Below are 12,657 nucleotides of genomic sequence, written 5' to 3'. Positions count from 1 at the left end.
GCTTTCTGTTGAGGGATCAGACGTGTTTTAACAAAGGCCTTCCACAAAGCTTTTCCATCTTGAGGAGTAGGAAGCTTGCTGGTAAACTTGTAAATAAGAATGCTTATTACCCCTGTAACACAGTAACACACGGCTGGATGTTAGAACAGGCACGTTTCTGTTTTGTTGATCGCTGGATTAGGTTTTTCACAACATCTTTATAGACCTGCCTGGGGAGGCTTTTTTGTATTAAACTCAAACTCTTAGCCACATATACACATTCAGTCACATGTAGCTGACAGGCCGAGCTTCTGTAGCATTGCTGCAACTCTTTCCTCCATTGTCTTCTACACACACACTCGGTGTGATAATGGTGTTGCTGGTGATGGAGTGTTGATGGTGTTTCCATGGCCCTTTAATGTGTCCTGTGTGTAGGAGGCCCCTCCAGGTAGCAAGCCCTTATAATGAAGCTGTGTAAACCGCTCAGATCGGGCCGACACCTGCTTCTCATTGGAAACAGCAGCTGCCGCCTTGTATTCCTGAAAGGGAAGTGCAGAGTGCTGCGATAAAGTCAGCCTACCTTTGATCTTTACACAAATGTCGTAAAAACAAAAGCAGCTCTTGTTCAGACAGATCACATTTTCCTTGAGCTATGAAAGAATCGGTTAAACTTTGCACACGTGTTGCTACAGTAGCAGCTAGCTGCTGTGCGGCTACCTGCAGCTGCTCACGGAAAAACTGAAGCGCAGGCATTTCTCCTGCAGATGTAAGTGTGGCTGCTCACTGAAGAATTTAGTTAGGTTTGCTTTATTTCACATTACAATTAGAAAAATGTAATAAGCAACCATTAGGAACAACACTTTTTTTCCAGTATATAGTTGGAGTCAGAATTCAGCTTCTTCAGACCTTAATTTAGAGCAACTCTGACCACAAAGATACTGTAATTAGAGACAGAACAGCACCTCATGCTATAGAAAGTTTTCAAACCAACTCTTTTCCTGGCAACCGGTCAGAATTTGCATTATAATACAACAGGGCCATTGCGGCTGCAATCATTAATTGTAAAAGACAATGATTTTACCGCAGTTTCACCACAGAGAAGCCTCACCTGACTGATGACTTTTCTTTCAGGCAGCCTCACACTTCTGTGCTTTTACGTCATCTTCAAAGTCAGTTTTGATTATTTTGTCATACTGAATCCTGAAATCCATGATGATGCATTTAAAGACAATAAGTCAAATTTGAAAACAACAGTGTCAACCCTGAACTGTTTCATAGCTCCATCACTTATCAGGACAAATCCTTAGATGCAGTTAAATATTTAGTTTGACTCCGAGATAAAAACAATTAAGTAAGGCCTGAAAATACATCCATTTTCTATACAAGCTTAATCCGTCAGTCGGGTTGCGGGGGGGCTGGAGCCTATCCCAGCGGTCATTGGGCGAGAACCGGGGTACACCCTGGACAGGTCGCCAGTCCATCACAGGGTCACACAGAAACAAACAACCACACTCTCACTTGGACACTCACTTGGACACTCACTTAGAGTCACAAATTAACCTAACATGCATGTTTTTGGACAGTGGGAGGAAGCCGGAGTACCTGGAGAAAACCCACGCATACACAGGGAGAACATGCAGACTCCCACCTGTTGAACCTAAAACGATGCTAACCACCACACCATTCTGCAATGATTCTTGTTGTTATTTCCAACCAAACTAAGAAGCACTCATCAGAAAAACAAGCCCAAAGGTGACATGGCAATGGTTTGTCATCTCTCCAACCTATTGACCTATTTTAGAGCTGGAGCTCTCAGGCTGAACCCTTAAGGTTTTTTTTTAATGTTGACCTTGACTGAAAAGGTCAAGGTTACACCAAGAGTTAAAAGCCACACATATCTGGTTTCTTCAACTTAAAAAAAAAAAGAGAAAACATCTCACTCCTCCCCCTGTCCCTCAGCAGAGGTAGGAGCTGCTGAGCACCAACGTTTGAGTCAAACTCTTCAGATCAGCAGCTGCGCAGTCCAAAGGAAAATAGACTCTCTTAATTTATTACAATCATGAGAGAGCTCTCCTTTGCCCGTTTGGCGCTGTCTTTTGCGCATATATGTTTCTTTGGTGCCTTTCTGGACGAAGCTGGCGCTCAGGAGGCTGCTGCTGCTGAGGATGGTGATGCGCTCCGGCGGGGGTTGACATGGCAACACAACGGGCAGGTTTTCAGCATCCTAAGCCGTGGCTCTCAGTACAGGCCGACCGCGAGAAGGCAAACAGGGACTCCTCGCCGTAATGACCCCGTGCTAGTGCTCAGGAACGCGAACGACACGGCCGCCGAAGTTCCCCGGGGATCCCCGCGAGTCCCAGCCGCCAGCAGCTCCGCGCAATTACGCGCGATGACGCGTCGGCTGCAAAGACCAGAGCAGCCTCTGCATGGCGGTGACGGCGACTCAGCCCCGGCCAACCGGGAGGACATGATGGTCGGAGATGATCCCTATAATCCATATAAGCGACAGGACCCCTATCATAACTACTTCGACTCCTACTACAGACCAAGAGCTCAGGCGCAGCCTCGGCACGGATATGGCACCAGCTACCACCAGAACGGTATATAAAAAGAGACCTTTTTGAGAGAGACAGTTTGATCATAGTCTCACAAGTCTCAGTCATACAAGTGACCACGTCAACAAGTCACCCTGAGGCAAACTATCAATCTTTCAAAGTACTGAAAGTTTGCCTTAGATTTTTTAAAGGTTTGGTACTCCTTGTGTTGTAATCATCCATAATTTAATGTAAATCTGTTTATTTGGTTCAGCAAAGTTGTTCAGGCTCAGTTTATTGCTTATTGTCCATTAAACCGTTAAATGTCTTGAAATTCTGTGCCATGAAAGTCTAAATGCCAGCTTTTATTGGCTCATTATTCCTGTAGACTCAGCCCTTCAATCAGCTCTTTAATGCCAGTCTAAAGAAAGACAGATGTTTCCACTGTACTTGCTATGAATTCAAAGATCCCAATTTTTTTACATTTTGATTATTTAAAAAAAACTTACAGCTAAACAGCTAAACAACTTTGCAAAGTTTTTGTTGCTTTTTTTTTCAATTTCAGCTCAAGCAAAGACAAATATTTATCCTCCAGGATCTTTTATTGAGTATTCGCAGAGCTAAAGTGCTTCGATTAGATAATCTATTAAAATAATTTAGAAATAAGTGTTGATCAGAGAGGAACCGCAAAAAAGACGAAGACGCAGACAAATAAAATCCAGAATATGGTTCGTCAATGAAGAAGCTGTTTGGTTCACCTGATATTTATGGTCAGAGCATTTTGACCAATAATACATTCATTCACGAATCTAAAAAGTTACTCAAACCAGAAAGAGCAGCTGGAAAAAGAGGAAGTATTGGATGTTCATGTATATTACATTTCAAACCAAAATGAAAATATAGCCAAATTGTTTTACATTTAGTGACAGAGGATGGAGGTAATGAGTGTTTGGGCAGAGCTTTTATGATCCAGATCTCTTCTTCTGCAATACAAAGCAGAAATGAATTGGCTGGATGCAACACTTGAACCAGAAGGTGAACCACACCCTTAGCCCGTGATCACATTATGATTGACACGTTCATGGAGGCAACGGATAGCCTTATCTGCCTGCCAGTGGAAATTAATTCAATTTCAAAAGCATAAAGTATAAGTAGCTGTGAGTTTCCGCCTTTTCCTGGCTCCACGATGTAGAGATTTCACTTTAGAAAGTGCCGATCCCTTCACAGCTTCTAAACCTGCTCACAAACATTGTGCCTATTATTGTCAGGGAAGGGTTTGAATCTGTTTTCTTCATTAAAGCAGCTTTAATGTGAATTTTTTTGTCACCAAAGCACAACGAGCCGACCCAAAGGAACAAAGAACCAGAAACGGTCACACTGAACACACAACAAACATCAAATTAAACACAAGACTTAAAGCTCTTTGTTGTGTAACCTGTGATCAGAGGTATTAGACTAACTGAATCTGCTCTGTCTTCACTGCAGGCCTCCCCGATCTGGTTCCTGATCCATATTACATCCAGATTTCCACATACGTCCAGAGGTCGCCCATGTACAACCTGCGCTGTGCCGCTGAGGAGAACTGCCTCACCAGGTAAGGTTTTACCCCTGCTGGCTTTTATCATTTTTAGGTCGGAGGAGAAGTAATTTGAACACAGTAAGGTGTGTTCTGACATCCACCAATCAGCATTAACTTCACTCTCCTGCTCGCAATTGTAAAGAAACTTATGACGTGAAGTTTGATGAATAACAACCAGTGGAGCTTATTAATACCAACGCCCTTTATGCGCTCGTCCCCTCCTGCAGCTAACCTGCTGTGTTTTCAGTTAAAACCAGAAACCTTAAAGACTGTAACTGACAGGTTACATAAACCCCTTTCAACAGCGCCCTCTGGTGTGTGGACGTCGGCTTCTACACTTTGTTTGCATGTGAAATAAGTTGCTTATTCACCAAAACTCAAGTCTGTACATTTTTATCGGCAACTAACAAACCAGAAATGAGACACTACCGTTTTATTTAAACAGCTTCACTATATCTATTGCAACAGATTTCACAATGTTTTGAAATGTTTGTTGTTGAAATGTTTTGAAAACTAAATTAAATGTCAATTGTGCACTCAGTGTCCTACATACATTACTTTAATGGTCAATTTGAAGCATTAACCGTGATTTTGAGATCATTACATGATGATTTATTTGAGGTATTAATAGGAAAGTTTACAATTGAAAGAATATGATAAAGACAGCAGAAAACAGTCGTTATTCACCAGAGAACATCTCTGTTGTCAGAACTTCATCAGGTTTATCAGCATGTATTAAAAGTCAGACCACAGTGTGTAGGAGTCTTCTTTATTCTCTCTTTACACCCACAAAGGGCTCCAAAGAAAGTCGAGGGTGTGAATAAGATCACATAAAAAGCAAGAACTTGAAATGCTTTGAATATGAATGACACTAAAACTGACATTGTAATAATTAAATTGATAGATATTATCTCCCAAATCCGTGTTAAAAGCTAAACCTGTGAGATAAGTTTGTTCTTTAATTAGCTTTTCCTTTTATTGAACGTGGATTTGGTCTGAACTGAAGAGCCATACCCTGTCCTCTCTTTGTCTCCCGTCCTCCTTCAGCTCTGCTCGTTACGCTCAGGATTATGACACTCGAGTTTTGTTGCGGTTTCCTCAGAGGGTGAAGAACCAGGGAACCGCAGACTTCCTGCCCAGCAAACCTCGATATGCCTGGGAGTGGCACAGCTGTCATAAGTATGCACCTTCTACACTACAAGACTGTTTAGGTTTCCAGTGATGGAACGTAGCTAAGTACATTTCCTCTACTGAAAAGTATAATTCATAGAACTTCCATTTATTCTACATCATGTTTTAGTCCGACCACATTGCTGAGGGGACCCATACTCCTTTTATTCAACTCCATACCACTGACCATTTATAAGCTGCTTTTAGAGATTTTAACAATAGTATTTAACCCTGAACAGGTTAACAAAGGTTAAAGTTGTTTGCTGTTGCAATAGAAATGTCTGTCCCACCTTAAGAGATAAAATTCCTGTAGAAGGAAAAATACAAGAAAAAGCAGAACAGTTTAATACGTGGGCACAAAAAGTCACATCTTTGTCTTCCTATCCTCCAAATGTAGACATTTTTGTTTGCCCTCCAACATTTCATGTGAATAAATCAGTTGCTTTTGGACATAAAGAAGCCTGCACCCCTCAGTTTCTGTGGAGTCGGCATAACAAGGAAAAGAAGCTATTCTCCCAAAAGGAAAATAAAATGGGCCCTAAAATGGAGCCATGGGGAACTCCACATGTTTTTAGGACTCTCTTGTACTCGCTTTAATTCAGTTGGAATTTTAGGACCTTTAAGAGTATTTTGAAAGTGGGATATTTGTCCTTTACCTGAAGGATCCTGTCCTCCACTTCTTCGTATTAATTGTGCCGTTGTTCAGTCACTTCCACAGCATGGACGAGTTCAGCCTCTACGAGCTGCTGGACGCTCAGACATATAGACAGGTAGCTGAGGGTCACAAGGCCAGTTTCTGTCTGGAGGACACATCCTGTGACCCCGGATACTACCGCCGCTTCGCCTGTACCTCACACACTCAGGTAGGTGAACACCTGTTTGAACTTATAAATGAAGAACAATAATCTCCAGTTAAAAAAACTGATTTTTTTGGCATCTGATCTTATTATAGAATGTTTTCCTCTGTATAAGTTTCAGTCTAACTGCAGTTATTGCTAATTAGGGCTAAAGACTCATCACATTTTACAGGAAAATTGTGTACTTCCCAGCTTTTATTAGACAGCCTCAATTACATTTAAGAAAATGTCAATATTGCAAGCTCTTTAAAAATAACATTGTGGCTCAAAATATATTTTTTTTATTCAGGCTCATATTTAAGATGCCTAAAAATTGTTGATTGTTCCCTAAGAGTTTCTCGCATTCCTCAAGGACCTTCGAAACCGTCATAGTTCTGCTTATCTCTCATCTTTCATGCTGATTTCCGTCATTTGAACTTCTTTCTTCTGATTAATGTCACAAACTATTTAATTAACAAATTTAAAAACAGTGAAGAAAACAAATAATCTTCAACCAAAATCTTGTGATTATGACACCTCAATGAGGTTCAATAAACAGAAAAGTTTTGATCCAACCATCATTTCTTCTATAAACCAGTTGAAACCAGCTCCACCAAACATTCAGTATTTAAAAATGATGTCATCATAGTTTGATCACATGTTGCATCTTTCAAGCTGAACACTTAACTGTGATTGTGATGGAATACTTTTTATTTTATTGGTGTTTATATTTGGCCTGTAAATAAAGGCCTCTGCAGTAAGATACATCAAATGTGCTGCTTGTCTTGTTTTTTTGTTCAGGGTCTAAGTCCAGGTTGCTACGACACCTACAACGCTGACATCGACTGTCAGTGGATCGACATCACCGACGTCACACCTGGAAAATACATCCTCAAGGTTTGATTTCCCTGGAAAAACTCTTTTATCAGTATATTTATAGTCCTCATTAGTCACTAAAATACTCACTGGAGCACAAAATTCATATTAATTTCCTGAAAATGCCGTTTTCTCCCATTAATATTTGACGAAGGATAAAATACAATGCGCTGACTCAGAGAAGAGCGCCTGGAACCTCTACTGACAGCATCTCTGTGGCAGTGATATTGATCAGCTTATTGATCACACATTCATATCTTTTAATTTTTTCCTATTTGTCATCATTCCTGCTTTGACTGCAGCAGCTACTTTTCAGTCTGATAGAAATAACTGATAACTCGGGTCATGGTACTGTTTACTGAGTCGTTGTTAGGGTTGGTGAGATCATCTGAAGTTACCGTGGAAACAAGGAACCTGCTTCTTAGCACGTTCCTCAGATTTAACGGGTTGAACTAAATGAAAGAAACGCTATGTTAGATAACAATTCATTTGATGTGGAGTTGGTCTTTTGGCTGCAATAACTGCTTCATTATGTGGGGGAATATGAGGCAATTTTAATCCATTCCACAAGTCAAACCTGTTCCTGCTCTTTTAAAGCTGCAGGTCCATGGCTCTGCGTAACCGCTGAGCTTTGCATGGTCATTCTGGAAGATGGCAACGTTTTTCAGAGACAAATGTTCCTTAAAAGCAACCCCGACTTGCAGCTGTATTAAACATCGCATGATAAACCAGGTCAAGCAGTTATACCTCCATCACTGTTGGGGTCAGACAGTCGGGATCGATGCTTAGAGGAGGATTTGTTACAGAAGGTTCCTTTAATCCACTGTCCATTTCCTGTGGTTTTAGCACCGTTTTATGAGTTGTTCCCTCGTGATGTTCTGACAAAGTAAAACGTCTTGATAATTCCATTAAATGCAGGATGTGAGCAGAGTTGTTCAGGTGGCTGCTCCTCTTATATGTTGTGTTGTCCTGGCAGGTGACAGTAAACCCCAGGCAGCAGGTTCCAGAGTCCAACTTCAACAACAACATCGCTCAGTGTGATGTGCAGTACACGGGCAACGCTGCGCACGTCTCTGGATGCAGCTTGACGGGGTAAGAAACATCCTTTTCATTCACAATCTGTTCAGACTGATGTGAAGCCCACAGGTTTAACACAAAGACAATCAAATGATCAATAGGCCGACTATTCTGCTGGTTAAAACTGGAATAATATTCAGTTACTGTGGATGGATCTCAGCTTTGTGTGAGCTCAGATCTGTGAACAACATTTATTTAGTATTTCAGCCTTTGGGAGTTCCTCTAAATATGTAGAATTCTGTCCCAGCTGGTTGTTTAATGATGTAATAACAGGCTGCTTTTTTACCGAGGGTCGGTTCATCCAGACAGCCCCCCCTACAGGCTGAACTGATGTCATTATAAAAGAAAGAATTATCTCAAAATACTTTTATTTTCTTCTTAAGTAGTTAACATTTGACTCAGAGGTGATTAGAAACTGAATTTAATACAGATACATAACCAGAAGTAGACCACAAACTCAGATGAAGGTTTCAGACCAAAAATTGAAGAATTCTAATAAAACCCTCCAAACATAAACTGTGTAAAATGTAACTAAGAACAGAATTTAATTATTTACGGATTGCATAAAGCAGTGTTTTATTCAGAACAGAACAGAGAAACTGGATTTGTAGATTAAAGGGGAACTCTGGTATTTTTTTTCTCTGGTATTTCCTTCGGAAGATATTTAGATTCCTCGAGATCCATATAACGGAGTGAACGGGGCTTAGACGATGCAGCCTCTAAATAAGGCATTATCTGTCTTTATTTCACCAATACTTTAAGAAGAATGAATGAATGAACGTGTGCTATAGCTCTGTTAGCTCATAGCTGCTGTTATGTGGCTACTTGCAGCTATAGGAGAGCTAACGGAGGGATTTCTACACAGGCACTCTACTGGGACCACTTCATCGACACGCCCCCCTGCAGCACAGTTTATTCACTCCGTGCTCTGTGGCAGTCGGCTAACTTCACACAGAGTTTGCTGCTGATAGTTTTGTGCAACATGGCAGGATATTTATCAGATTTTAACAACGTGAACGACCACTTTGAATAAGATGGACGTTCTTACCGGAGTGAATGAGCTGTGCTGCAGCCATGCGTGTGGATGAAGTGGTCCCAGTAGAGTGCCTGTGTAGAAATCCCTCCGTTAGCTCTCCTATAGCTGCAAGAGTTATCTAAATATCTTCCGAAAGACGCCGACTTTCGCCAAACTGTTCTCGGTAAGTAGATGAACGTATTTCATGCCAGAAATAAGGTCCAGGTTTAAAAATACCGTAGCTCCCCTTTAAGTGTATTTGCTGATTGCTGTTCTAACTTCAGAATTCTGCCTGTTTTCTTCACATTTTTCTGGAGACCACAGATGCTGCCGGTTGTCTTTATAAAAAGAGTTTAGCAGGAGTAAAACTCAGATTAAAAATCTGATTGACCCCAGTTTTGTTCCTTTCACCGACGGCTGAATTTCAGAGCAGCAGAAAGTGTGTTTTTCTTCTCCTAAACACAAACGGAAATGCTCCAAAGTCTCCGTTTCACTTCCAAAATCCACTCAGATTCAACTTCGAAGCTCAGAATGACCGAGCCCAGATCTGTCACCCATCAGCGCCTTGACTTCTTCTGCTTCTTGCAGGTACTGAGGTGGATCCTTCGATATGAGCCTGAAGATGAAGACGCAGGTGGAGCAACACAGAAGTTACACTTTGTTCACACACGACTTAAAATATTTCAGTTATAACCAAAACTCATTATTGACTGCCAGGAAAACAGCTGAAGCTGGAGGAATATACTGATTCTTGGAGTTGGATTAACGCATTTCTACCTTTACTGTGGCCGGTGGCCGGTTGGTACTGGATGCAGTACTGTATTTCTGTAATGAGAGACTTTTTACTTCCGTACATTTATCTGACAGCTGGAGTTGCTGGTTTCTGGCTTTTTTCCTGATTTTAAGTGCAAGTCTATGAGATACGTAAGAAGTTTGTTTTTTATTAGAAGTAATAAGGAAAGCCAGTTGATTAAACTAAGGTTTAAGCTGTAGTTATCATGTTTTTTAAGCTTTCAACAGTAACTTTCTTAAGATCACAGCAGAAGTTTTTGACATTATGTTCACACTAAGAGTCATTTTTAAGCAAAAAGTCTTATATAAAGATCATTTCTTGTGATCTTACCATGAAAACTTTTTTTTTCTTGCATGTTTTCCCTGACTGCTTTTATACAAAGTGTGTTAAACTTACATTTAAGCTTTCATGTTAATTTAATGTTGTAGACTTTAGTCACTCTGGTGAGAATTTCTGGGCCTTTTTAGAGAAAATGGAGACGGCAGTTTTGTTTTAAACCTCCTGCAAAGTTTTCTGTTGGATTGAAACCTTCGTTACTGGTGCTGTAGAGTAGATCTTTTGACTTTTTTGGTGCTGAAGCATAAAGTTTTCACTTTGTGCCATTTTTGTCCCCAAATTTTGAATAAAAAGTGAAGGGACACGATCTGATGGTTAAAATCCTAAGTAAATGTGTGTGTTTCTGTTATGTAATGAGAAGTTATCACACGGTTTGTAACCAAACACAGGCTCTCACCTCCTGTTGCCATCCTGCATTACTGCTTCATATCACCTCAATAAAGTTTGCTTGAATGTGAACTCCTTCTGACTGACTGAATGTGTTGCTTCATTAAAACTGCAGCACTCCCGATCACCTGATTAAATGTACATCTTCACTTTGATTGTTCTTTATCTTGACCTGTTGGCGAACTAAGAAAACGGTGTTTTACTCCCACCAACATAGTGTAGGAGGAGTTAACTTCGTTAACGACTGATAATTACACATCAGAAATTAACGGAATTTCGTAACGTAACGCAAGCTGCAATATATAAATTACCTGTAGGGGGAGTGTAAGCTTAATTTTGGATCTTTCTGCGTTTTTTATCATCATTTCTCACGCCATGCTCGGTTTAGGTGCCTCACATAACATCTACGATATCGACGCTGTCGCTTTCTCTCTTGAGATTTGAAAATCAATTAAATGTTAACTTCTTCTTCTACTGACACCATGGTTTTACCAAAGTACCTCTATTTACACCCTGTAAATCCAGCAGCAGCTTCTGGTCTGAGTGATCAGGTGTGGCCCCCCCGTGAATCCTCTGGTAACAAGTGAACTACAGGTAAGTGTGTTAGCAGCTGAGAACAGAGACGGTTGCTAATGTGAACTCGAGGTGAATCAGAAGCCATATTTTCAGCCGAAGGCTACATTCAGACTGCGTGTCAAATGTGGCCAAATCCAGATTTTTTTGCTAACTGGTGACTCAGATCTGATCTTTTTCATGTCTGTATGAGCAGACATTCATCATGTTTGGAAAAGACAGACATGTGGCGACCAACGTGGAACGAGAGTGACGTCTCACGAATTCCGTAGAAGTCGCATTAAAGGGGAACTCCGGTATTTTTAAACCTAGACCTTATTTCTGGCATGAAATACGTTCATCCTGCAGCGCATCGATGACGTCATCCCAGCAGACGAGTGTGTAGAAAGCCCTCTATAACCCCCCCATAGCCGCCATTAACAACAACACAGCAGCTATGAGCTAACAGAGCTATAGCACACGTTCATTCATTCATTCTTCTTAAAGTATTGGTGAAATAAAGACAGATAATGCCTTATTTAGAGGCTGCATCCTCTAAGCCCCGTTCACTCCGTTATATGGATCTCGAGGAATCTAAATATCTTCAGAAGGACGCAGACTTTCACCAAACTGTTCTCGGTGAGTAGAGGAACTCGTATTTCATGCCAGAAATAAGGTGAATTTATGAGCACATACTGAAGAGATCCTAATCGGAATTGAAGAAATCGGATTCCATGTGATTTGTGCTGTTCGGACCACAGCACATATGAGGATTTGGGCCACATTTGATAACGTAGCCTTCAGTATGTGCTCATAAATCCCATAAACTGTGTGAACTTGGGTTTAAGCTGAACCTGAAGATGTGATCAAAGAGATTCAGCATCAGCTGATCAGAGCAGCCTCCCGGCTTTCTGGGACATAACTGGACTCTGAGGGTCCTCTGAGGGGCCCCTGTGGCTCTTCAAGGGGCCCTTCCTTCCTTCCTTCCTTCCTTCCTTCCTTCCTTCCTTCCTTCCTTCCTTCCTTCCTTCCTTCCTTCCTTCCTTCCTTCCTTCCTTCCTTCCTTCCTTCCTTCCCTCCAGCACTCAGCCTGATGCTCTCTCTTTTCTTTCTTTCTTTCTTTCTTTCTTTCTTTCTTTCTTTCTTTTTCTCTTTCTTTCTTCCTTTCCCCCTTTTCTTCTGTCCTTTCCTTTTTCCTTTCCCATCTTCCCTTCTTTCCCGCTCTTCTTTTGAAAGTGTGTTGGAGTTCTTTGTTTTCTGTTTTGTTGTTCAGGAGTATTCCAGTTGTGTTTTGCTGTATAATCCATGTTATGTTGTGATTTCAATGTCAATGTGAAAAACATCTAATAAAAGATCCTTTAAAATAAGTAATTTTCTTCTTTCTTTCCTTCCCTCCTCCCTTTGTCCTGGTTGTAAGTGTGATGAGGTGCCACCAGATGGCCCTGCTGTGGCTGAGAGAAGCTGCTGATGTTGTGGCCTCAGTGAACCGCATTTCAGCCTGTTATTATGGAAACACGGCGCGC

General features: G+C 41.1%; 1 protein-coding gene across 1 annotated transcript; it reads left to right on the top strand.

Annotated features, from left to right (window-relative positions):
- Positions 1–2,038: 2,038 nt before the first annotated feature.
- On the top strand, positions 2,039–9,849 carry LOC140309076 (protein-lysine 6-oxidase). The gene is made up of 7 exons (XM_072386909.1): positions 2,039–2,579; positions 3,999–4,107; positions 5,140–5,271; positions 5,969–6,125; positions 6,900–6,995; positions 7,951–8,066; positions 9,655–9,849. Exons 1-7 carry the CDS (start codon positions 2,039–2,041, stop codon positions 9,659–9,661), a joined length of 1,158 nt encoding a protein of 385 aa, XP_072243010.1. The 3' UTR covers positions 9,662–9,849.
- The last annotated feature ends 2,808 nt before the right edge of the window (positions 9,850–12,657 follow it).

This window comes from Leuresthes tenuis, unplaced genomic scaffold (assembly GCF_036924035.1).
Source record: "Leuresthes tenuis unplaced genomic scaffold, fLeuTen1.0.hap1 SCAF_6, whole genome shotgun sequence".
NCBI lineage: Eukaryota > Metazoa > Chordata > Actinopteri > Atheriniformes > Atherinopsidae > Leuresthes > Leuresthes tenuis.
This window is presented reverse-complemented; position numbering and strand designations above follow the sequence as displayed.